At 35.1% G+C, this 27,363-nt stretch overlaps 3 protein-coding genes across 3 annotated transcripts; 2 read left to right on the top strand and 1 right to left on the bottom strand.

Annotated features, from left to right (window-relative positions):
* Positions 1-219: 219 nt before the first annotated feature.
* LOC18098251 (superoxide dismutase [Cu-Zn], chloroplastic) lies at positions 220-5,406 on the bottom strand. Its single transcript, XM_006384900.3, has 8 exons — positions 5,065-5,406; positions 4,212-4,273; positions 4,073-4,112; positions 3,849-3,944; positions 3,735-3,766; positions 3,440-3,515; positions 2,691-2,744; positions 220-526 (listed from the first exon to the last, which is right to left on the bottom strand). Exons 1-8 carry the CDS (start codon positions 5,324-5,326, stop codon positions 501-503), a joined length of 648 nt encoding a protein of 215 aa, XP_006384962.3. The 5' UTR covers positions 5,327-5,406; the 3' UTR covers positions 220-500.
* LOC18098250 (uncharacterized) lies at positions 5,347-15,801 on the top strand. Its single transcript, XM_052452596.1, is given in 9 exon segments — positions 5,347-5,393; positions 6,932-7,470; positions 7,473-7,665; positions 7,667-8,060; positions 8,062-8,609; positions 8,611-8,803; positions 15,173-15,226; positions 15,534-15,616; positions 15,618-15,801. Coding segments are annotated over 9 exon segments (2,235 nt in total).
* Positions 15,802-25,238: 9,437 nt separating this feature from the next.
* On the top strand, positions 25,239-26,546 carry LOC18098249 (aquaporin TIP1-1). The gene is made up of 2 exons (XM_006384898.3): positions 25,239-25,775; positions 25,903-26,546. Exons 1-2 carry the CDS (start codon positions 25,380-25,382, stop codon positions 26,275-26,277), a joined length of 771 nt encoding a protein of 256 aa, XP_006384960.1. The 5' UTR covers positions 25,239-25,379; the 3' UTR covers positions 26,278-26,546.
* The last annotated feature ends 817 nt before the right edge of the window (positions 26,547-27,363 follow it).

Below are 27,363 nucleotides of genomic sequence, written 5' to 3'. Positions count from 1 at the left end.
AGAGTTGATTAAACCCTCCTGAGCAACTAACAAAATACGACCTCAAATACCAGAGAAGCTCAAATGCAAACTCCACTAGACTAGAACTATGATGCAGATGATGACATGACATCTAGGTATCTAGGTTTAAACATGGAGTTCATAAAATACCCTGCATGCACTTCTTTACAACCATATGAATACCAATTCAAAAAGTTTTCCAGGAAAAATCTACACACATCACAGAAACATTTTGTAGTTCTTGAGGAATATAAAGAAATTACCAATCCAAATTTGGTGAAATCAACAGCTGACATATCAAATTCTGGCATTGACAAGGCATGCATTGCACCAAGGTTTATTCAGGTAGGAAAACTGTCTAAGATCATGACTTGATGCTTGCTGTCACAATTTTACGTTACACATGGGAAAATTAACATTAACATTAGGCTCTATATGAGAACGAGGTGAAAGCAAGCAGCAAATGGTGACACCAGACTGAATTTGAACAGCAGCTGCCATTATATTGGAGTCAAACCAACAACTCCTGCACATACATGGCACAAAGGGAGGCAAATAAGAATTCAAGTATTTAATGAAAATTTTACAGAGATGAACTGCATGCTTTAATATCAATAATTACATAAGAATTTGGAAGATAAGGCCCCAAATAATAAGGAAGAAAAAATTGAAAATGTTCAGTACCCTACACGGAAGTGTGTTCTGCTCATTGCACAAGAGTTATCAGTCAATTAATTGGTGCTTGCTGCATATGAGACTCCCTAATGTATATCACTAGGAGTGTGTTCACAGGATTTCAGTGACATAACAATACTCATAAAGCCAGGAATGCATGGTCTAATGATTTCTGCAAATTCATAGAGTGAACAACTGGTGCTATCCAAGCAACACCAATAAATTCGTTAAAGTTCTAATTGGTCCGGTGACAAGACTTAGAGCTAAGAGATTCAAAAAGGCTTTCAATGGACTTCTTCAAGACACATGGGCTACGATGGACTTCAAAAACATATTAAATAATGATGTACAAGCCTTGATTAATTTAATTCATGCTCAAGAAAGACGTACAGGTGAACATTCATACATTACAAAAAGATTGGAATAAGAAGATTTAAATATGTCAATTTTGACCTTTTGTTATTGTTTTGGTCATAATTGGAGCTATAAAAGAAATTTTAATGTGATTCCAATTACATTGAAAAGTAAACATCTATAGCTTTCCAATGATAAATGGCATGTCTTCTAATTCATTAAGAGGTGAGAGAACCGTGCATTTGAAGATAGGCTTCAATTATGTCAGCAAATTATGAAAACAACTTTAGTCTTATTTAAATTAGTTGGGCTATTGTTTTATTTATCTTTTAGTTGTTATTAGGTATTTTAAAGATATTAGGGTATTTATTTAAACATGGGCTCATTGGATTATTATTTTTTTAGATTTATTCATATTCATTAGGGATATTCTATTAGACTTAGGATTATTTCTGGTGTAAATATTCTTTTGTAGAGACTTTTTGAGGGAAGACTATATTTAATAATAATAAAAAAAAAAACCAGCATTTTTGTTACCTTTTGTGTAGTTAAGTGATTCTCGTATCAGGTTCTTGATTGAACTTGCAAACTTTTTAAAGGATTGATTAACTTTGTTGTGTTTTTATACTACTCGTTCGCGTCTCTTATAGGCATAAGGTGAGGGTGATTATTGCGAATAACTTTGGTTCTTCAAGACAGGTTCTTGTTGGGTCAAGTTGCGAACCATTGAAATCTAATTTTAGTGTATTTTGGGAAGTGTACGCATCAAAAACACTCATCCTAACAAGACTCCATGAAAATGTATCATAAAGCTGATGTTAAAAAAATTTGCCACTCATGCAACCATGAAAGGAAAATGCAAGAAATCAGGAACGTATTCCTCCCTGTGTCTTAGGTGATATGCCTTCCCTAGTTGGTGACATGAATATGCACGGCATAGTAATTGTGAGCTTGCAAGTAATCATGTTGGTGACATGAATATTCCCTCAATACAGGAATTCCATCAAGAAATTTAGTCAAAAATGAATTTTCTTCTATAGAGTCGGTCAAAAGGAATCTAGCTCCTGCATGCAGTAAAATCCTAGTACCAAAATTAATATTAAATTGAACCCTCACAAAGACTGCAAAACTTAGAAGTTGTTGGATGGTGGGATAGATGCCTTGCTTTATGCTTTCAAGCTAGTTGTTTTTACATCTGGCACTCCAACATGATCACAAACACATAATGCTTTACTACTACTGTACAAACTACTACTGTACCATGTGATTTCTACAGTCAAATCATTGCCAGAAGTACCGAGGTATCAAATGCACATTATCAATAATAACCTTATCACACAATCATATACAGCACGGGCAAACCTTATCACACAATCATATACAACACAAGCAAACAATAAGGAGGTTACACATTACACATGTGTGCGCAAGCATATACACGGCTGTGAAGATATGCACATCCATAGAGTTAAGAATTCATTGGAAGTTTTTAGGTCTTCTTCAATAGAAATCAATAGCCATAATTTTCAAAATTTTAACTAGCAATTTATCAAATGCTTGTTGCTTTCCAAATTTGATCAAGGAATGGATCAGCCAAGTCATGACCATCTAGCTACTAGATAAATGCAACAGCTGGAGAGAAAAAAAATATTCATACATACCACATGCCAATCTACCGCCTGCATTCCCAGTGGTTGAGCTTAGTTCATGCCCACCTATAGACGCAAAAAACAAACGGGATGGAGAAGAAATGTTAAGAACATCAAAAACACAAAGTTCATCAAAGTAAGTGATTCACACTAAGTTGCAAAAATGTAAAGAACATCAAAAAAGCAAAGTTCATCAAAGCAAGTGGTTCACACTAAGTTGCAACCATAATTTCCTACTAAATGAGACTGGAACACCATTTTGTGCCTTCATTCCTAAAGCAGTTCCTACTTTATATTCATAGCCTCGTAACACTAACAAAATAGCAAAGCACAAGTTTCAAGCATTATAAAGTTAGTTTCATCCCCTGTTTCCTGTGTCCCTCCCTCCTCACACAAGAGACAGATTGTTTCTCATGGTTGCAGTGAACATAAAGGTATTAAAACACAAGAGAAAGATTATAAAACACAAAACAGCAAAACACAAGTTTCAAGCATTATAAAGTTAAGTTTCATCCCCTGTCTCCTGTATCCCTCCCTCCTCACACAAGAGACAGATTGTTTCTCATGGTTGCAGTGAACATAAAGGTATTAAAAAAAGTTTTTAAACAAGCACGAGTAATAATTTATAATTGGAAGCTAAGTTTGACAGGTAACAAAGTTGATGTTGCAAAGGTTTGTAACCAGGATGCCTCCACAGTACAATGAGTATCAACCACAGGTGTACCACAATGGATAGTAAAATAACCTGAATAAGAACCTACCCTTTCCAAGGTCATCTTCTAGCTCATGGACCACAAGTGCTCTTCCAATCACTGCATTTGGACCACTCAGTGGTATCTGCACAATTTATTTATATTATTAGTATAATTATTACTATTATTATTTTGATCAAAACTCCAAAACTGAGTAAATGCATATAAATAAAGGAGAAAAGTCTGAGATAAGAACATAAACCACGTATCAACCCACAATTCCAGCCAAGCAAAGAAACAAATTACACTTCATGGCTGTTGAAAAATAAAAAATAAAACATTACGTTTCAGTTATAAACATTACCTGGCTATCCACTATTGTTGCCTCTGCCACTCCTGTACTATCAAAATTACAGGAATAAGTTCATTGGTACAGAGAAGCCCATAAAAACTAAATGAAAATCCAGAAAGACATTACCATCGGCATTAGCAACTATGTTTCCCAGGTCACCCGCATGACGGATTTCATCCTCAGGAGCACCATGTGTCAATTTTTTAGGATTAAAATGCGGTCCTGTTATTTGAATTTGAAAAAAGAAATTATAAATACACCAGTCAAGCATCAAAATCATCTCTGCATTAATTGAAAAAAATATAAGAACCAAAGCTAAAACAGTTTGTTGACAAGCTTTCATGCCCTACCTGTTGACATGCATCCATTTGTTGTGTCACCAAATTCATGCTACAAAAAGCCATGATTTGAAAAGGAAAAGAATTACTATTTCGAAAGTAAACTATATTAAGTCCAAAGATGATAAAAACTAAAGCCAAGAATACTAACCAGGTGGAACCCATGAGGCCCTGGGGTAAGCCCAGTAATACGAACACTCACTGTTGTAGGACCTATCGAAAGCAAAATGCAAATAATATGTATATGACCATCACAACTCCAATGTTTAAGACTCTTGACATTAACCTCCACTGAACTGAAACCATTATGGTCATATGACTTGGGATGGTTGACTATTCAAGCTTCTCAGTGATGGAAAGAACAAAAACCATATCAGCTAATTCAAGTCTCAGGAATGCTTCCATCTCCTAATTCTAGATTTGAAATTCAAAAATTTCCACAAGACAGTATTCCTTTTGGAAACTACCTTTCGAAAAAACCAAAGAATCAAAAACTAAACCTCAAGACAGGTAATCAAAATCAAACCATCAATCAGAAAGTTTGTGAAAAACAAAAAGAAAAGTACTTGAAATCATTCCCATACAAATATCCTGAAATTTTTTTTTTCAAATTTTATATTTTAAACATGAGAAATCAAATATCAACCAGTCTGAAACAAGTACAAGAACACTGATTATCTAGTTCCAACCTCATTTTCTCTACTTGCTAACTAATTTCAAAGTCAACAACTTCAGTTACAATCTGAATTTTCCAAAAGACAGGCAAAATAAATATAAACTCAACAAGGATAAAATCACCATGCGGTTAGCACACCCATCAAGAAACAAATTCAATTGATCCAAAAAAGATTCTTTCTCGGTCAAAAAAGAAAACCCATCTCCCAAAAAAAAACAACAATACTCTTTTCTCTAATTCTTCATCATCCAACAAAGAATGAAAAGGCCAACCTCAACCAACAAAGACATTCACAACAAAACCTTAAAGAGAGAGAAGAGTGACAAACCATCGTCTTCCTGGGACAAAGTGACGACGCCTTCAACACTGGAAGTGCCTTTAAGGACAGCAACAGCTTTCTTGGTAGCAGCAACAACAAAAGGAGGTTGCTGCTTCTTGGCAGCCAGAGAGAAGGAAAAAGATTGACGCGGGAGCTTAAGGGAGACGCCATGGAATGAGGAATGATTTGGGGGAAGTGGGGAGAGAAGAGGGTAACGAGTTGGTGGAGTGGCTGTGAGGATTGCGTGGGCTGCCATTGCAGCTGCTTGCATTTCTCTTCTTTTTAGATAAAATGATAATGTGCGACGAGCTTCTTCTGGTGGGTGGAGTCTGTACCCTGTAGAACCATATAAGGCCAGTGTCGGTCTCTTTGTTGCTATATGGAGATGGGCTTTCGGCTTTTCATTTTTTTTTTCCTTGAGCAGACTGCCTCCTGTAATTTTAAAATTCAACTTATTTTTTTATTATTAATATTTTTATTCAAATCAGCTTGCACAAATCTCAACTAATCTCACGAAACTTAAAGTTAATGATTATATAAACTTCTAGTAACCATCATATTAGCAACCACATTACTCAAACTTGAGACCACAGGGAAAGCAAACCTCTAAATCCCAAACTTTTACCACTGAACCACCTACTAAATAATTATTTAAAACTCAATTCTTAATCAACAAGGATAAGATATAAATTATGGATCAAAAAGTTAATCTAAATTACGAATCAAAAAGTTAATTTGAGTTAATTCTAATTGATCTCAAGAAAAAAAATAAAACAAATATTATTTAAACTAAAAAAATAAAAATAATAAGTTAATGGCTTGATTTTTGCTGAATTATTAAATTAATCTAATTTTTTTTATTGACTTAAATAAAAAAAATTCAGTAAAATTAGTTCATATTCTAAATTAGTCGATTTCCAAGTTAACCCGCTAAAACAATCCAAGTTTTTAAACTTTGCTGCTTGCATCCAAATTGATGCATTCACATAAAATTATATTTTTCAGCCTTCCCTAGTAATTAAAACTTAATGATAACATGAGAAACAAAATCACTTGACAACTAGATTAAGAATTCTGATGTTACGTGGACATAGTTGTGAAGATGGTTGAGTTTATTCGAATTCTTTCTTCTTCTTTTTAGGTTTGAAAATTAAAGATTTATGCCTAATCATAGGAGATCATTTATTTAGTTTTTTATTATAATTATAATTTCTAATTTATTATTGAAATTAATAAGAGTTAATATAAAATGAGAAATCATTGTTCATTTCCTCATGTATCAATGTTCACTTAAACTGAAACAGTGATTTGTTATTTTTTTTTTTTTTTAATTTTATTTTTTAACACTTATCAACAACAACTAACTGAGGAGGGGATTTCCTTTTTACATGTCACTATTTCCTGAAATAATAATTTTTTTTTTAATTTCTAGTTATATCTTTTAAAATCTGATTTATTAGGTATTGAGTTTAATAATTTATTTTAATTTTTTTATCAAATTATCCTAATATCATGATCCGAGTCACGGGTTTGATTGATTAATCCAATTAACTCGAGTTTTTTTAAAATTTCATCATTTAATATTAGATTGATTGAGAATTGTGGTTTATAATTTGATTCAATTTACTTTCTACAATGTTATTTCGGTTTTATAATCCAGGTCGTGAATTTAACAAATATTTATTTCAAGTTGATCTGAATCAATCTACTACCGTATCACTATTTTTTAAGAAATATATATTTTTTTGAATTTGTTTTTTTAACATTTTTAACATTCAGGATTTTGAACTAATTAAGTTATTAAAACAATTACATATGGTGTAAGGTATTTTATTTTTATTACAAATATCCTTAAATAAAAACTTTTATAAAAAAGCAAAGGAGTTTTTTCTGCGAAACGTGTGATTATTGATGAAACAAAAGTTGGTAAAAGGAAACCTCGTCAACGAAACACTGGTTCAACTCAAGTTGAACGAGCTTCAAGAGTTATGGATCCTCTAGACATTGCAGTATCTTTGATGGAAAATAGCAGAGGACTTAACAGAAAAGTTTCGACTATGTGGTGCGAGAAAGCACTTCCAACTGCCAAGGATGAGTATTTGAAGGGTTTGCCTGTTTGTTATCCCACTGCACAGCACGAGGCCAATTTAGAAAAAGCAATGCGTGTTTTCCTGTCAATGGTCAGGGGACCTGCAGTTCTGCGGTTTGCTAAAAAGTTGGAGGATGAATGCTAATCCATCTGGAAATCCGGGAGGCAACTATGTGATGCTGTTAGTTTGACAGGGAAACAATGCATGCACCAGCGACACAGTGTTGATAATGGTGTGGCGCTTACAGGAGCTCCAGTCAAGCCTCATTCAAGTGGATATTTTTTCCTTCATGCCTGTGCCTGTGGTCGTTCACGTCAACTACTATCTGCCCTTTTGATTTTGAATAAGCAAATATATCTTCCAATTGCTTCACAGATTGTGACAAACTCCTTCCTGCTATCCAATTACCAGAGGGAAGCAATATAGGACCGATTCAGTCATCTTCATGGAGTTTGATTCGTGTCGCGGGTGCAAGGTACTATGAATCTTCCAAGGGCCTGTTGCAAAGTGGGTTCTCTTCTACACAAATTTCTTTCAAAATGCACATTATTTCTCGAGAAACCAACAAACCTAAATGGTCTACCAGCTACAAATGTGCAGCAAGGTTCTGCAATTAGGTCAAGTACAGATCCCCAGGTTGACTTTAATGGTGACGTAGATAGAAAGAAAACTGTATTTTTCTCAGGAGATATGGATACAGGGGTGGAAAATCAAAGAAAATTGTCAGTAAATAGCAAATTATATGAAAAAGAAATCAGTTTTGGTAGAATTATTCCAAATTTTACAATGAGAAAGCCTTTTTCTGAGGTTGTAGCTGGATTGTCAGCTGCAGATTCAGGATTCCCTCCCCTACAGCACAGGAAACAGCACCCGTCAATTTCTGAGAAAGGTTCCAAGAAAAACTGGGAGAGAGATATATATTAGTGATCGGGGCTGTCCTAATGTTGGTCAAGCATCTCACAAATCTGAAGAAATTTCATCTGTCCAAGAAATTTTACATGGAAAGGCTTCTAATGGTGGCCTAGATGGTGATTCTTCCCTACAAATAGGAAGTAATGAAGTCCCAATGAATACTATTGGCGGTGAAGTGGTGAAATCTTCTAAGCATGCAATAGTTTATGTTGGTTTTGAGCACGAGTGCCCCCATGGCCACCGTTTCTTATTAAGTCTAGATCATCTCAATGAACTAGGATCTTTGTATCCTTTGCCTGAAGAGTCTCATGTACCTTCTATGGAAACTTCTGACAATAGTCTAGCTGATCCTTCAAACTTGGGTAGAAACAGTAGCACTGGTAAAGGTCATCGAAGTTCAAAGGACAAGGCTGTTGCTACTGCAAATGAACTGAGAAATACAGACAAGTCAAAGGAGATGGGGGTAAATGGTAATCTATCTGTTAATGGGCTGACAAAGTTCTCTGGGTCAGGGAAGGAACAGAAACTTACATCTCTCAATGTTTCAACACACCAATTTTATGAAATGTCTTGATGCGGGCTTAGTTTTTATAAGCCTTGATGACGGTGGAAGTGTTTTCTCCATGTTGAATAGAAATTTACCAATGTATATGAATTGCCCATACTGCCAGCTATCCAAGAACAAGAAGGATCCACCAGAAGTCAAGTTTGCTGGCACAGTATCACAGTTGCAGAGAATTTTTCTGGTACATAATTTTGCTAGTCTTTTCATACATTTTCCTGATTTCTATGTTGTTAGTGTTGTATTAAACTCAATCTATCCAGAAGGTCAAGGAAGGCAGCCACCAGCTGTCACCGCCCAACCACCAACCGGCCAGCCGCCAGCCACCAGCTGTTTGCCGCCACAGCCGCCAGCCGCCTTCACACTTGAAGGTTGAATTTTCTTGTTTTGAATTCGTGTATAAATAGCAAGCTGAGCTTATGCTATTCTGTGTGGAGAGAGTAGAGAGAAACACTAGAGAGAAAGAGAGAGGGCGTGTATTGTGTTAAGCTTTTTGTGTTAATTAATTGTAAGCTTTTGTTCTTGTAATAAAACAGTGTGTTTTATCCCCTCCGAGTGTTTCAAAGCCACCACCAGTGGTTTCTCCCACCAACAATTGGTATCAGAGCCCCGTTCGTCAGAAAACAGAAGTGTTTTGGGAGATATCCGAATTTTCAAAGTTGTCAAAAACGAGTTTTGATCATTCCATCGTGTAGAGATCATCCATACAAACTCACTGGCGCAAGAATAAGATTGATCGGAGACGTAGGTAGACCACACGCGCCACCTGAAGATTCTGCACTGTTTGCCCAGTCGCAGCCACGCGCTCCAGAGGTTGAAGACGAGTGACGTCCACGCGCGCCATATATTGAGCCGTTAAGCCGAGCCGAGCCGATCATCAAGCCAAGCCTCCAGCCGCGCCGAAGAATATTCCCAAGAATATTCCCTTTTCAAGCCTAGCCGCTAAGCCGAGCCGCTATTAGCCTAAGCCGAGCCGATAGAATATTCCGCAGAATATTCCCGGTTCAACCTAGCGAACCGCCCGACGCCCAGATTTGGTGTTGTGACCGGTTCACCCATTTTCGGACCTGATTGCTACACAGTCAGACCGGTTCCCGACTATTTCGACCATTCCGGATCGATCTACAGTGTCGGTTTTGCCAAATTCAACTCCCAGAAGGAGATATAGTCATTAAAAGAGCAAAATGACTACAGAAAGTACACAAACACTCATCCCGAAGCTGACCAAAGACAACTATGATAGTTGGTGCATCAGATTAAAGGCATTTCTTGGTTCACAAGAGTGTTTGGAGATTGTACACTATGGTTATGATGAACCAGAGTCCAAAGAAGAAGAAGATGCTTTACAAGAGGCACAGAAGCAAGCCTTGAAAGTCAACAGAAAGAAAGACAACAAAGCAAAGACCATCATCTACCAAGGTCTTGATGAAGATACATTCGAGATCATAGCTTCCGCTGAAACATCACATGATATATGGGAGGCTCTCCAACAAAAATACAAAGGTGCTGACAGAATCAAGAAGATTCGTCTTCAATCTTTGCGAGGTGAATTTGAGTTATTGCAAATGAAGTCCTCGGAGTCTATTTCTGATTATCACACAAGAATTATGGTGATAGTCAATCAGATGAGGAGAAATGGAGAAGCCATCATCGATTCTCGAATTACTGAGAAAATTTTGAGATCCCTAGATCCAAAATTTGATTTTGTTGTTGTCGCTATTGAAGAGTCCAAGGAAGTGGACAAGTTGACAGTGGATGAACTTATGAGTTCTTTGCAAGCTCATGAGCAGAAGATTGTAAAGCGAAATGGAGATAAGGCCATCGAGCATGCCTTACAAGCAAAGCTGTCACTCAAGGACAGATATGAGCAAGGGGAGACTTCAACAAGTGGATATACCACTCAAACAGGAAGTCAACAATCCAGAGGAGGATTCCAGAGATTCCAAGGAAGAGGTTCTTGGAATACAAGCTTTAGAGGAAGAGGTGGTAGAAACACCACCAGAGGAGGTAGAGGACAGCAAGCATTCACTCCTAGAGGAAGAGGAGGCGGTTACAATAACCGTGACAAGAGGAATATCCAATGTTATAGTTGCAATCAATTTGGGCACTATAGCACTGAATGCAGAAGGAAAGCTCCGTTGGAGATACGTGAGCAAGCCAACTATGCAGAGAAGGATGACATAGAAGCTGCATTTCTTGTCCAACAAGAACTTGGCGAGAAACAGGAAAATATATGGTATCTAGATACTGGAGCCAGCAATCACATGTGTGGCTACCGAGAGTTATTTAGTGATCTAGATGAGACCAAGCAAGGTCTAGTTACTTTTGGAGATACCACAAAGGTTCCGTTCAAAGGTAAAGGCAGCATCCCAATCAAGTTGAAGAACGGCGATTCCAGCTACATCGCCAATGTCTATTATGTCCCAGCCATAAAGCAGAACCTGATCAGCTTAGGTCAACTTTTGGAGAGAGGATATACTTTTTACTCGAAGAATTGTCATCTGACAATTAGAGACAACAATTGGAGATTAATGGCTTATGTGAAAATGTCCAAGAATAGGATGTTTCCTTTGAACATCCAGTATGATGCAGCAAGGTGTTTGAGTGCCATCACCAACAGTGAAGAATGGCTTTGGCACCTGAGGCTTGGACATCTGAATTTCACGAGCTTGAAGATGCTAGCAAGCAAGAAGATGGTCAAAGGTATGCCTCACATTGATCATCCAGATGAAGTCTGTGAAAGTTGTGTCCTCAGCAAACATCACAGATCCAGTTTTGCCAAAGAAGTCAACTGGAAAGCAAAGAGGCCACTGGAGTTAGTACACACAGATGTGTGTGGCCCAATAACGCCTATGTCGACTGGACAGAATAGGTACTTCCTCACTTTTATTGATGATTTTAGTAGAAAGACGTGGATATACTTTCTGAAGAGGAAGTCAGAAGTATTCAATTGTTTTAAAGATTTTAAAGCAATTGTGGAGAAGCAAAGTGGCTACATGATCAGAATAGTGAGATCTGATCAAGGTGGAGAATATACAGCAAATGACTTTGAAGCCTATTGTACACAACAAGGCATCAGACATCAGACAACACCAGCTTATACACCACAGCTGAATGGTGTAGCTGAAAGAAAGAATCGCACGATTCTTGACATGGCAAGAAGTCTGCTCAAAGCAAAGAAGTTGCCCAAGCAATACTGGGCTGAAGCTGTATCATGTGCAGTGTATCTACTGAATCGCTGCCCAACCAGAAGTTTGCAAGGAGTCATTCCAGAAGAAGCATGGAGTGGTCACAAACCAAGTGTTACTCATCTACGAGTCTTTGGTTGTGTGGCATATGCAAAGATCCCAGATGCAAGAAGGAGAAAACTCGATGATAAAAGCGAGAGATGCATCTTTGTGGGATATGGTGAGAGAAGGATGGGATACAAGCTGTATAATCCCATCACGAAGAAGGTGATTATGAGTAGAGATGTTATCTTTGAAGAAGATAAATCTTGGGAATGGACTGATGATAAAGAAGCAGCCAAATGGATCAACATTGATTTGATCCTTGAAGGTGAAGAAGTACCAACAGTACTTGTCGAAGAACCGATTGTGCCAACAGCTGAACCACAAAGTCCGGTGATTATACCAGCAGCTGAACCACAAAGTCCGGTACACAGATTCCCTGTATTCAACAGGAGGAACACACCAGGAGCATCATCATCAACACCAGCAGCAGCATCCTCGTCAGAAGGACCAAGAAGGATGAGAAATCTTGACGAGTTGTACGATGCCACGCAAGTCATCGAAGATACAACTCTATTTTGTTTCTTTGCAGATAATGATCCACTTAGCTTCAACAAAGCTATCACAAAAGAGAAGATAGAAGCAATGGATGAAGAAATGCATGCCATTGAGAAGAATGATACCTGGAAGCTGACTTATCCACCAGAAAGCAAGAAAGCAATAGGTGTCAAATGGATTTACAAGACAAAGAAAAATGCAAAAGGAGAAGTGCAAAGATACAAAGCCAGATTAGTGGCTAAAGGCTACAAACAGAGAGAAGGCATTGACTATGGAGAAGTATTTGCTCCAGTAGCCCGGTTAGAGACAATCAGACTGATGATCTCACTAGCTGCACAACATAGATGGAAGATCTATCAACTCGATGTGAAGTCAGCATTTCTGAATGGCTTCCTAGAAGAAGAGATCTATGTTGAACAACCACTTGGATACATTGAAGCTGAAAATAAAGGCAAAGTATACAAGTTGAAGAAAGCTCTCTACGGTTTGAAGCAAGCTCCGCGTGCTTGGAATACCAGAATTGACAGGTATTTTCAAGATAATGGATTTGAGAAATGTCCATATGAACACGCCATATATGTGAAGAAAGGAGCAAATGGCAGCATCTTATTTGCGTGCCTGTATGTTGATGATTTGATATTCACCGGCAACAACCCTACCATGTTTGACGACTTCAAACAAAACATGGTACATGAGTTTGAGATGACTGACATTGGTCTAATGTCACATTTTCTTGGCTTGGAAGTAACGCAGAAAGAAGAAGGGATTTTTGTATCCCAAAGCGGTTACGCCAAAGATATTCTTGAAAGGTTCAAGATGGAAAGCTGCAATCCGGTATCAACTCCAGTTGAGAATGGAGTGGAATTGAGGAAGAGTAAGGTTGGAAATGTTGATCCAACTTACTTCAAAAGCTTAGTAGGAAGCTTAAGGTACTTGACATGTACCAGACCGGATATACTCTACGGAGTCGGACTCGTCAGCAGATACATGGAGACGCCAGACCAGTCTCATTTGAATGCAGCCAAGAGAATTCTTCGCTACATCAAAGGCACAATGAATGAAGGTATGTTTTATACCTCAAGTAAAGACTTTAATCTTGTAGGCTACTCGGATAGTGATTGGGGTAGAGATTTGGATGAAAGGAAAAGCACAACAGGGTTTGTCTTTTTCATGGGAGACACATCTTTCACATGGTCATCCAAGAAGCAATCGATTGTAACATTATCAAGCTGTGAAGCTGAGTATGTTGCTGCCAACTCAGCCGTATGCCACTCAATATGGTTAAGGAATATGCTGAAGTTTTTGGGATTTCCTCAAGAAAATCCTACGGAGATTTATATTGACAATCGATCAGCAATCGCATTGGCAAAGAACCCAGTGTATCATGAGAGGAGCAAACACATTGATACACGTCATCACTTTATCCGGGAACATGTGAAGAATGAAGAAGTCCAACTGATATCTTGCAACACAAATGATCAAGTTGCTGACATCTTCACAAAGCCATTAAAAGGAGAAGTATTTATCCGATTAAAGTTCATGCTTGGCATGACATCCCTCGATTGAGTTTAAAGGGGAGATTTGTTGTATTAAACTCAATCCATCCAGAAGGTCAAGGAAGGCAGCCACCAGCTGTCACCGCCCAGCCACCAACCGGCCAGCCGCCAGCCACCAGCTGTTTGCCGCCACAGCCGCCAGCCGCCTTCACACTTGAAGGTTGAATTTTCTTGTTTTGAATTCGTGTATAAATAGCAAGCTGAGCTTATGCTATTCTGTGTGGAGAGAGTAGAGAGAAACACTAGAGAGAAAGAGAGAGGGCGTGTATTGTGTTAAGCTTTTTGTGTTAATTAATTGTAAGCTTTTGTTCTTGTAATAAAACAGTGTGTTTTATCCCCTCCGAGTGTTTCAAAGCCACCACCAGTGGTTTCTCCCACCAACAGTTAGTTTACTAATTCTATGGCATCTTCATGCTGAAATTTGTTGTGATCCGTATGTTCATTGATATTGCTAACGACAGCTTGCCCCTATATCATAAATAGTACTGGTGGTATGTTTTGATACCTGTTGAGGCCCATGATAATTTGGAAAGCAAGCTCTGTGGGATCATTGCTGACAAAAAGACAGTGGGAGTTGAGAATATAATACAGTTGCTTATATGTACCTTAACAAATTTGATTCATATTTCATCAAATTATCAGTGCTAGTTTTTTAGAATATGAGACTATGACATATTTATCATGTGGTGTGGTTCTAAAGGTTTATGTCTTTGGTTACTTGAGTTTAAAGAAGTCCACTGTTATGCAAGAAAATATGGTTGGCAATTAACTTATTTTCCTGCATTAAGAACCTACTGTATTGATTCAAATAATATCACAATTTTTAGTAATGGAAAAATTAAAACCATCAGTGATCTTAATGTTTTCTGAGATTATTAAATTGTTATCCTTCAGCTACACCAGTGGGACTTTTGTTCTCAGATAACCAATACATAGTCAGAAAAAGGTTTTTTGTTACGAAAAATGTTTTGATTTTCTATAGCATTTTCGTCTCATTCTGTTGCAGTAAAAGGAAAAATTTACTGCCGTGTGATTGAGAACATGATTTGGATGCTTCCTGTTTTCAGAGGACTGCTTTGGTGTTTTAAATGTTGAAGGACAGAAATATATCATATCCACCAACAATTTTTTTTTTTTTTTTTTGCAACAGTGAAAGATATAATATTGTCTTCACTTGTAAAAAACCTAATGTTTAGAATCTGCTTGCAGGTAACACCTCCATCTCCAGTTGTGTTGGCCACATGCCCAGTTATACAATTTGCGGTATACCAGCCTTTCTCTTTAGAGTATATACATCAACATGGTATTTATACATCTATAGAAGTGCATTCAGCATGCGCTGGGAGTTCTTTACCTTCATCAACTGGACTTCACCAGTGTGGTCTTGGAATACTATCGTGGTTTTCATTGTTTATTTGCTTGACAACTCCTTTTCTTTTATTGCAAATATTAAGTATTTATTGTTAGTACTGTTCATTTTGTCATGGGATGATGTTGGTGAGCTTGTGTGTGTGTGTGTGTGTGTGTGTTAGTTTGGTATTATTCATGTTTTAGCAATGTGTTGTTTCAGGCATCGTGCCTCCCACCATTAGTTGCAGACCGTGAGCAAAAGTTGCAATTCAGCCTTGGATGTCAAGTGGTTCTACCACCAGAGTTTCCTTACTCTTGACTTCCATTTTGTGTGTGGTGTGCAACTAGAGGATGGAAATCCAGTTCCTCTTAATGCTTTTGAAAGTCAACCAGAAATGACAGCCTGGATCATGAAGGGCACAACTCTGCAAGTTGTTACCAAGGCAAGTAAACTCGGTGAGGAACACCAACATAGTCAGAATTTCTGAACCTTGTAATTTGGACAGCACATTGACCTATGGCTTTAGTGAGTTAATGGAAGCAGATTGATCGATCTGCTTTACCTATACCAAGGTGCGCTTTTAGCAATTTATATAATTCTCTGAATTTTTGTGTTTATGTTTTAATTTTTGCTAAATACATTCAGGAGTTGGTTGTTATCTTTTGTTTATTTATTTGGAATTTTTTTTCTTTTCTTTTCTGAAACTTCTTATATTAAATTTCTTACCTATACCAATGTGGTCTTAGCCCCTAGTTAACAGGGAAAAATGCCCCTAGGGATATGACCATTATTGGAGCTGAGAGACAGAAGAGTTTGGAGTTACAGCTGATATGACCATTATTGGAACTGAGAGACACAAGAAGTTTTTGTAGCTGCACCCGTATGGCTAGGATTATGACTTTCCTCAATGAAGTTGAAGCTCTATGCCAAGTTAAACTAGAAACTTGACTTGGAGATGCATTTGCAGTGCAAGGATTTGAATAACTTTTGAAGCTGTATGGGGTGATTGGTGAGCTCCAACCTGAAAACCGATGAGTTGACAGCATTTAATCATTGCAATGTATTTTGCTTTAGCCTCGCTCTAAAACATTCTCTCATTTTTTATTTTATTTTTGTTATTCACCGGGGTACTTTTTATTTATGCAGAATTTAGAACTGAAGCTGGCTGGTGCTGCCAAGAAGTCATTCTTGTAGCTATGGTATGCCTCTTTGCGCACGGGCGCATGCCAGTGTTTCTTATACCAAATTTTCAAACGCAACTAGATAAACAGCTTAGAATGATGTTCTTTAGTGAGACTTAGACTGGTTGGTTTAATTTTTCTGCATTTTCTTCCTTGTTTCATGACCCTCGTTACTCTCTATTGATAAGCACTTGAGAAATTAACAAATCCTGATAATTCAAGTTATTGTCAGTGCAATCAATAATTTTCTGTATGTGTCTCATAAAAGCCTCGATCCCCCATGGGCCGAATTGGGTTCTCAGCTGTCCTTGGAAAATATTTAGGATGCTTAAACCAGTCAAATAGAAAGTTGCATTCTCTTTCAAGTTTATTTATTTAATAAATTTTATCTTTTTTCCTTGGCCTTTTCAGTTGTGAACTCTGTTAAGTATTGCTGCAACATGGAGGCAAGGTTCCTGCTCATGTGGACACCCAAATATAGATCTGTGGCATGACCTCTAGCGGACTCTAGCTCAAAAATGATTCTGTCTGTGGGAGTTGGATTTCATTTTGACATGCTAAGGCTAAGATGGCAAAACTGAGAGGAGAAACAATTATGTGAAAGACATTGCAGACAGCAGCTGGTGGTTTTGCTCTTCCAAAAATGGAAATACGAGGATGACTGGCCGACATTTATTAAGAAAAAATTGCTCCAGCTACCAGAGTAAAAGCAGTTATTGATCTTGTTTTTATTCTGCTATTTCATGTCAGTGTACTTGTGCAGAAGGGAATGCAAATGGAAATACTGGAGGTTTTTTTAAAAAAACACAGTACAAAGGTAAAGTAAAACAATTGAAAAATAATTAGAAAACTAACATATATTAATGTTAATTTGATTTGATTTGATTTTATTGAAGGTTACGGTTTTGAATTAGGAATTAAGTTAATTAGATGTAATTTAAGTTGTTAATTAGATACAATTATATTATTTTGTTAAATTAAGTTGTCAATAAGATATAATTATGTTATTTTGTTAAATAATTAATAATTTTAGGTGATATTGACAATTATAAAAAGAAAATTATGTATGACTGTTGTAACGATTCAGGGTACTATGTAGAGAGATTATGAACATGGAATCTCTTATTAGAAGATGTGGATGACCAAATAAAAAATATTGGATATAATATTTGGTACACACAAAGAGTAATTTCAAAACCCACCTAGAATTCTACTAGATATCAGAGATTCATATCTAGAAACAATTATCATTTGAGATCATAAAATAGTTAATGTCAATAAAGCAATATTTAGAAGAACATTTTGAGCATTTAGGGCTTCAATTAATAGGTTTCATTATTGACATTCATTTTTATGGTATGTATAAGGCTAAATTGTTGGTTGCAATTACTTATGATAAAAATAATGAAGTTTATTCATTATGTTTTATTATTGAAGAAGAGACGAACCGTGATTAAAGTTGATTTTTGAATTTGTTTTGTCGATATGTAATTGGAAAACGAGCTTAGTTATATATTATATTAGATAGACATACGGTGATAACGAGTTTTATTATACAAGTTTTTCCCGAGTTTATTGGATATCATTAATATTATTCATGATATTTTACGAGTAATTTCAATTTAAAATTTAGAAGAGTTACCTCGAAAAATTTAAAAGAGTTACTTTGAAAACTATGTTGCATAGGATATGTATAAATTTTTCTATTTTTATAATCAGGAATTTGATATTTTATATGAGAAGTTGGTGCACATAGATGATGCATCAGAGTTTTAAACTAATTACTGTTGCTTAATAGGAAAGAGAATTAAATTAACTGTGGAAGTCTTTTTGAAAAGAGTGAAATATCACAATTTTAACGTTTTTTTTTTGTTTTTTTTTTTGGTGCAGTGGAAAAGAAAAGAAAAACTAAGCTTCTACAATAGAAAAGACTATAGTCCCTGTGGCTGACCCTGTTCAAGATCCAATTCTGAATTTTGATTAGGTCACTAAGTTTTGATGGAGTTATCGAGTTATTCAGGTTAATTTTTTTAAAAAAATCAAAACAATATCATTTTAGTAAAAAAAAAACAAAAATCAACGAGTTGTAACCAGATTTTTAACCAGGTTTTGCTAGGTCACACCGAATTTTTTCTTCTCCTATTTTTTTTCAACCCAGCCTAGTTTCAATCTCAAATCGATTGGGTTTCAGATTGACCCGCAAGATCAAACCGGGTTTCAAAACTATGAAAAAGACCCATAGAATCAGACAGGAGAGGATCGCCCATTCCTGGAAGAGGTTGATCCCAGAGCGTAAACTCCGATGTAGTCTGCACACGCATTAGCTTCTCTGCAAGTACGATGGATTCTACCCTATCCCATGCCTACCAGGAGACCTTGTCTTATCGCCAACAGCTCAGGAAGCAAGCTAGACTCTGAAGCAAGCTAGACTCTATTTCAAAAGAGCAGCTGAAATCAACCCATGGCAAAGGAGCATACCCGTTTAAGCATAGTCGCTCGTCTAAGGTTTCGGCTGTTTGGTAATGCGGCAGGAACTGAGTTGCAGTTAAATTGTAATATATATCTGTTTTGTTATGTTTAAAACGTAGGTTGAAATTGGTGGGATCCATTATTATAGTGGCCGAACCTGTGGTTAGCAAAAAGCTGGCAATACCTGCTTTTAACTTGCAGCAACCTCAACTTTTGTCATTCACCAACACTGTCAACAAATTTTAACTCCTAAAAAAAAAACCTGTTGGATAATTAATTACTCCTCTCCCAGCAAATCAATTCAAACGGCCTCATCCACTGTCAAAAAAATATAGTATTGCAAATTGTAATTTTGTGATTAATATATATAAAGAAGAATGCCCGAAATTAGACTCATTTTATCATTTTTTTTTTAACCACAATCCTATTCTGTTCAACCAAGTTTTTATAAATGTTACAAAACATTTTTTTTGTCAAATTTTTCTTCATTAACAATAGTGAAAAATAACTTTAAACCAGTTTATATATATATATATATATATATATATATATATATATATATATATATATATATATATATATATATATATCGAAACTAAATTTTTTGTTATTAAATTTCGTATGTGATGACATTGCACATAGTTTAATAGAATAATAAAAAATATTTGATATCAATATTATTTATTTCATGATGTAATAACAATAGTTAAATCTACAATATTTAAATTAAAAATCATTAATATTAATATATATATATATATATATTTTAATTATTTTATAACCTCAATTTGAAAAACATTTTTTTAACCAAACACATTAAACTACTTTTTGTTCAACCTCAATTTCAACCACAGTTTTAACAAACATATATTTTTCCAAACCAACCTCAACTAAAAGTACTTTTTATAAAACAATTTTTTTAAAATCACAACCACAACAGCAATCTCAATACCTGCAAACCCACTAAATCCCTCTATAAAGCAAACCCACAATTTATAATTATATAAATTTAATAAACTTGTATCTCAGCCATCTTTCCTCTTTAAAGTTCTCCAGTTTGATAAAAAACAAACAAAAAAAAATTAAATTCGAGAGATGAGAAAGTAGTATGCTAATAAATAAATTGAATAATCTATTGACAAAAAAAAAAAAAAAAAGGAAAGTAAATCTCCTTTCCACATAGAATGACTGGTGATGCACAGGACCGGTAGTTGAAAAGTAGGAATTCGAAACCATCTAGCCGACTAGATCAAGAGATTTGAACCTTACGCTGAAGATGTGGGTTTGAATCCACCCTTCAACAATAATATTGTTTAATTTAACTCATGCTTCATTTATTTCTATTGTACTCTCTTTGTGCAGTCTGTGTTTTGTTTCATCTATATATTTTAAATTATTTCGCAATTTTGTATGAATTCATTGAAAAATATCTTGAAATCTTGGCTAAAAATATTACAATTTATAGTTTTTTTTAAAAAAAAAATTATATTCATAAAAACTACCATACTACTAAATATACATTCAGTGAAATTAGGGTTTCATTTTCTTCATGAATTTTTTGGCCTGTAAGCTGAACAAATTGAGCCCCATGACCGCAGTGCCGACTTAAGTTTGTCCCAATATATTACTTAACTTTACAGCTATAATTAACCGGACCAGAGAGGCTCTCAATTATCTAGTTAAGTCTTTCAAAAAATAATAATGGGATCACAACTAATTAATCAAGCAAATTAAAATTCTTAAAATGCTACACATAGTATATATTAATCAGTACATGATCCGGGGTCGGGCTATGAGACTAGAAAATTAACAAATAGCAATAAAAACACCAATAAAAAATATTCCATTGTAATTTTTGATATAAATAGCAACATGAAAGTAATGTCGATAATTAATTATAACATAATATTTTCCGTTAATAAATTCTGATTGAATAGAAAAAATAAAAAAAATAAAAATTATATCAGAAATTTCATTAATTGGAAAGATGACACCAATATTTTATGAGAGAACTTTTTACAGACATTTCATCGAAAAATTAAATTTCATCGGAAAATTAAATGAAATAAAACTCGATAGTTCTCTCTTTCCCCTATTTTCTTCTTCTTCTTCCTGTCCAAAAACAAGCAGCCCCCTCCCTTTTTTTCTCACAAATCCAACCACCATCCTCATAAATCCGGCAACCTCAAACTGTCGGCATCAACGTAAATCTATCAATAGTTCAGCATCCCTCTCTTGGTTCAATTTCTTGTGAAACTTTGCTATATCAAGTAAGTAAACCTATCATTTTTGTTTTGTAACCCATTTGTTTTTAAGTTAATTTATTGATTTTTTTATACTATTTGTGGTTTGTTTGTATATTTAAGTATTTTACAGCTTTTTCCTAGAGAATTTTCTTGTATTAATGTATAATTTGTATGATAAGGTTTGTTTTGGACCTGGGGGGGAATTGTTTTCAATTGTCATTTGATAAAATTGAATTTGATTTTGTAATTTAGGTGTGTTATAATTGAAGAAATGATGGGTTATTCAATAGGTACCAAGTACATTTTATCAATTTTATTGTCAAGTTAAAAATTTTAAAAAATTTATGGAAATTGATTTTTTATGGAATTGATAATAATTAAAAGACATTAATTTAGTTGAAGAAGTCTGAATTGAACTTTACAAAAAATGAATAATTAGTTGGATACAATTATTTGTTGTTAATTTTATTGTTTAGTTCACATTTTGACACAAAATTAATTTTTTTTATAGAAATGATAATTTGTTATTAGATTGTGAATAAAAATTTGAATTTGTAATTGATAGTTACATTATTAATAAATGATGTCATTAATATTCTATATATATTTCATAAGTAATGGATGATCGTTTTTGGATGCGTGCAAAATTCATGATGAAACCTCTTAGCCTAGGATACCAAAGAATTGATATGTGTCCAAACTTTTTCTTGTTGTACCACAATGAATATGAAAATTTTATCGGGTGCAAAACCTGTCAGCATGCTTGGTATAAACCCGATCGTGGTAGAGAAAGGATACTTATCGCATATAAAAAGTTGAGAAACTTTCCAATCACCCTTAGACTACAAAGATTATTTATATTTCTAAAGATTATTGAGCATGTGACATGATATCATTCATATAATGAGGTGGATGAAGCCATGTTGAATCGTCCCAATAGTGAAGCTTGGAAGTAGTTTAGTATCGTGCATTCTCAGTTTTCATTGAAACCACGAAACATATGTCTTGACTTATGTACAAATGAATTTAACCCATTTCAATCCTTTACTGCATCTTATTTTTGTTGACCGGTCATACTAATCACTTACAACTTACCCTTATGGATGTGTATAAAGTTAGAATTCATATTCTTATCTATGATTATACATTGTCTTTATAATCCAGGTAAGAATATATATGTTTGTTGTCTATTTCATTGGTATAGTAATTGCTGACATAAGGTTTTCCTTAACGACAACAAAATATTCTATTGGCTTTTTCCTATTTCTTAGTGGTAAACTTCGGATGAAATATTAAATAAAAAAATTTCAACTTAAAAACTTAAATTATTAGATAAAATTTTAATAATAATCTTATATTATTCTTTAATGCTAAAACATTCTTACAACTAGGATTGTGCAACAAATTCCCTCTCTCCTTTGTTGTAGCGCATGCCTATGTAAAGGGTGATTACTTACATTTTCAAAGTAATTCATATAATAATAGTTTTCTTACCCTCGCTACGTAGCAAATCAAATATTTTTTTCAACCTTAAAAAAATATAAAGACATTAGGAAGTGAAAAATTCAATGCATGATGGTCGAAACACTTTGAAAATACTTAAATGATGACATGTTGGATGATATTTTTCTAAAAAAATATTGAGACGGTAACATAATAGATAGATCCAAGCCAACTATGATTAACCTGCAAAACCCGCAATCTGAGATATAAGATCGTGATAAAACCATGGAACCCATACCAAAACAAATTAGAAAACTCAATTATAATAAACCAAATATTGAAGGTTGAAAGCGAAAAAAATAAAATTAAAAAAGGATAAAAAAATGACTCGAGTAAACCTAAATCAACAGTGGATGCAACGCCGCAAGCAAGGGCAAATTTCTCTAGACATAAGAAGAAAAATGTTAAGACGACGCTAGGATTTTTAAAGAAGCAAAAGATAAATTATATTAATTTACTATTATATAACATGAAACCATAATTTAACAACATGAAAAACAAAGCAAACTCGGGTGAATATCCTAAACCCGAGTTAGTATTTCAAAATCATAACTCGTGAAATATTAGACACAAGCTTAATCATAAAGGTCAATTCACAACCAATTTAATATTGAAGGATAAAATAAAATCTAAAAAGCTTGTCAATTTAGAAAAACAGCAATAAAAAAAATTAGGATCAGACCTAATTGAAAAAAAATAAAGAAGGTTGAAATCGTAAAAAGACATCACTTTTATAAATCACCTCAAATAAAAAAAATAGCAATCAAAATAATAGGGACCCAATATGAGAGATGAAAAGATTGAAGAATGATGAAATTGGAATTAATTTTCAAAATGAATTAATTTTTTCAAATAAAAAAATTATAATTAAGAAAAGAGGGAATAAATTTGAAGGGGAAAGAAAGTGAAGGGCTGGTGTGATTTTTCAAGGGGTAACTTGCAAATCAATGTGGAGGAGAGAGAAAAGAATGGGAAAAAAGTGAACCAGCATGAAACTGGATGGAATCACCAAGCTTGCGCCACCTAGGTATGAGAAGGATGCCGAGACAAATCAAATGATGCAATGAAAACATGACCATCAGAGTTATTCGCAAGCGCTGCCTGAAAGCGGCTGACACGTTGCACGCGTCAACAACTTTGTTCTTTTTTTCTAAAAATAAAAATACCCCTAGGACTAAATAAATAATAATTACAAAAAAAACATTATGAAATTACTAATAATCTCTTGAAGCCAAGGTTAAAAAAAATTGATTGTAAGGGAAATTGAGTAATTACACTGTTTATAATAAAATAAAATTCCTATAAAACCTCTAGATCTAAGGTCAATTTTTTTTAACTTGTAAAGATAATACAATAATTTAATTGTTATAAAAAATTCAAAAAGAAAATGTTGCCCCTGAATAAATAAAAATAACAAATTAACCTTGTAAAAAGACCTTTTTATCTATAAAGTCAAGTTCAAATGATTTTTTTTTTGTTAAGGGAAAAACTATAATTTTATTGTTATAATCCATAATAAATCACGGGGTATATGTAGAGTGATTTTCCCATATCTTTAGGCTTATGTAATCATTCATCATTAGGACTTCGACATGCAAAAATTATTGCATGCATAGCATAGCATAACATAGTATACCCATAACATTGCTCCATTGATTCAATTTAATTAAATTAAGAGAAATTGATGTAGGCGAAAGCTAAAGACAATAACAAATAAAGAAAATACACATGAATTTTAATAAGCGAAAGAGGTTGTAGATGTGAATCCCAAGTTCGCAGGTTTTATTTTCTTTAGAATAACAATCCTCAGTCCCCCTCTTTTTAGAAGGTTTACAAAGCCTTAAATAGACCATAAATCCTACCTTAACTAGGAAAGAAAATAAAAATTCAAAATCACAAAGGAATGAAGCATGAAATCCAAAAATAATAAGAAAAATCATAAAAACTGCTAACACCAAAGTCCTGGGGTGAGATTTTCAAAATCTAAAGATCCAACTATCAGAGTAGTGATTCCATGACTAGTTAAAGGATAACAAATTCCAAAAACTCTTGTAAAAATTTAAGCATGATTCAACAATCAAATAAAAAGTTATGATCCTTTTAACCATTATTCTGATATGACGTGACCAGATTTTCTCTTAAACCTATATCTATCCTAATAGTGCATAATATATCTAAGATATATCTAGATCCTTCACATAATATATCTACTAGATCCTTCACATAATATATCTAAGATAAATTCTCATCTAGTCGCCATGAAATACTCATTTCTAACCATTCAAAATCATTTATTATCACAGACCCCACTACATCACATAACCACTTCAGTGCAATCACAGGATGTAGCTCTTAAGTCTTATCTTGTATTCCTACCTGGCTATCACACATACTCTTTGAAGGTGAATGCTTCGCTGTGCATGTACAGGTGTAGAAAGATAGATGGTCCCAGCATTGTAGAGGTCATCGGATACCGGATATAGCAGGGTTCCAATTGCTTTGAAAGTTCAATATAAAGGGCTCACAAGCACCATAATGGAACATAGATTTCACATCTAGCAAAATTAGGTACATCCCGGGAGTGTCACTTCTTCCTAGTGATACTACCAGCTCACAATAACATTTATATTTTTCTCCATCCATTTTGATCCTTAGAATTGAGCACCATGCGTAATTTTATTATCATCGAACGGATAACGATCGGAAGGGTGGAGGATGACTTTCATTCTAATGCATTCAAGGCTGCATTGGCTGAGTTCATCAGTACCTTAATTTTTGTGTTTGCTGGACAAGGGTCAACTATGGCCTATAACAAACTCACATCTAATGCACCAACATCCCCAGCTGGGCTGATTGCCGTGGCATTGGCACACGCGTTTGGCCTATTTGTGGGAGTTGCTGTCAGTGCCAACATCTCGGGAGGCCATGTCAATCCGGCCGTCACCTTTGGTGCCTTCATTGGTGGCAACATCTCACTCCTCCGTGGCATTCTGTATTGGATTGCTCAACTCCTTGGCTCCACCGTCGCTTGCTTGCTTCTTAAGTATACCACTCATCATATGGTGAGTAGCTACTAGCTAGATATAAAACTAAGAAAAGTAACCTTACGATCCAAAAATGTCATAAATATAAACTAATTTAACAGCATATTTTTCTAGTTAACAATATTGGAAACAAAATCTTGTGCAGACAGTCTCAGTATTCACTTTGTCCCCTGGGGTGACTGTATGGAACGCATTTGTCTTCGAGATTGTAATGACTTTTGCCCTAGTTTACACCGTATATGCAACAGCCATTGATCCAAAGAAAGGTGACGTGGGAGTCATTGCACCTCTAGCCATTGGCTTTGTACTTGGAGCTAACATTTTGGTTGGTGGAGCATTTGAAGGAGCAGCTTTGAACCCCGCCGTGCCTTTTGGACCGGCTTTGGTGAGCTGGAACTGGTACCACCACTGGGTTTACTGGGCTGGACCTTTGATCGGAGGCGGGCTTGCCGGGATTGTTTACGAGCTTATCTTCATGAGCCACAGTACTCATGAGCCCCTGCCCGGTGGAGAGTTTTAGAGGGAAATTACAAATAAATCGTTGCATCCACTATTAATTTATAATCTATATTTAATTTCTTCTTAATTTTTAGTTCTGTTTTGTTTGGACTACGTTGGATTCGTTGTTAATTACGAGCACTTCAATTTGCCTTTGTAAGTTGGTTTGCTGGTCGAGCGTATGAGGTATTGTTGTGTTGATTATCTCCTTAATCACTATTATTGTATGATTTATTTTATGGACATGAGTTCTTATGGTCTTATGCCAAAGATTTAACTACCTTGCTTTTATCGTTTTCTTAGCCTTTTGGTAGATAAAATATCCAAGTCAAACAAGGGTAGAAAGGTAGTTGATAGCAGATTGTGATAAATAATGTGTTGTTGAATTGCAGGAAGCCAGCAATACTTGCAGACTAGCTAGGGCCATGCACCGGCCCCTAAACTACCCAGCTATTTCTTCCATTGTTTTTCCTTGTTCATGATCATGTTTCTCTGCGTCCTGATGTCCCATAACTTAATTAGCTACTTAGCTATTCGTAATTGCTAACAAATAAGCAATGCCAAGGGAAACTCTTATTGACAAGGTTACTTCTGGCACTATATATATTAAACTCTGAGCAGCGTTTGAGTTCTTGGCGTTAAATATATATATCAGCTTGTTTGAGCACACTCCATTATAATCACTAGTTCAGATATCAATGTGGTATTTTTTTCTTAATCAGCAAGTGGGTGGCTGGAAAAAAAAAACAAAAAAAATCTCCGTTCTTAGCAAAAGAAAAAAAGGATATGGAAGATTAAAGCCAAGATAAGAATTCAGGATACCTTCACAAACTGTCTTTCGCTGGCTGATCTGCAACTGAGTTTGTTTCTCTAGGAATATGAAGGAACTTAACCGATTGAAGAGCCTTAACAGAAGCTGAAGTGGAATTGAAAGGACTTAATACAATACGATTTTCATATGTGTTTATATATATATATATGTGTGTGTGTGTGTGTGTGGAGGCCTATTCTTAAAGTATAGAATGAATTCTACTATTTCATTATCAAATAGGTATCAATATCACACTGGATTTTTAATTTGGTGGTACTCTTATTATTGATGATCTAA

This window comes from Populus trichocarpa, chromosome 4 (assembly GCF_000002775.5).
Source record: "Populus trichocarpa isolate Nisqually-1 chromosome 4, P.trichocarpa_v4.1, whole genome shotgun sequence".
Classification (NCBI taxonomy): Eukaryota; Viridiplantae; Streptophyta; class Magnoliopsida; order Malpighiales; family Salicaceae; genus Populus; species Populus trichocarpa.
This window is presented reverse-complemented; position numbering and strand designations above follow the sequence as displayed.

Bases quoted from the DNA above. Each gene is read 5' to 3' on its own strand.
- LOC18098251 (XM_006384900.3), bottom strand. From the start codon at position 5,326: ATGCAAGCAGCTGCAATGGCAGCCCACGCAATCCTCACAGCCACTCCA. The intron at 4,274-5,064 runs GTTTGTCACTCT...TGCTTTCGATAG, and splicing joins TTTGTCCCAGGAAGACGATG to GTCCTACAACAGTGAGTGTT. The intron at 3,945-4,072 runs GTAGGGCATGAA...TTCAAATAACAG, and splicing joins AAATGGATGCATGTCAACAG to GACCGCATTTTAATCCTAAA.
- LOC18098249 (XM_006384898.3), top strand. From the start codon at position 25,380: ATGCGTAATTTTATTATCATCGAACGGATAACGATCGGAAGGGTGGAG. The intron at 25,776-25,902 runs GTGAGTAGCTAC...AATCTTGTGCAG, and splicing joins AGTATACCACTCATCATATG to ACAGTCTCAGTATTCACTTT.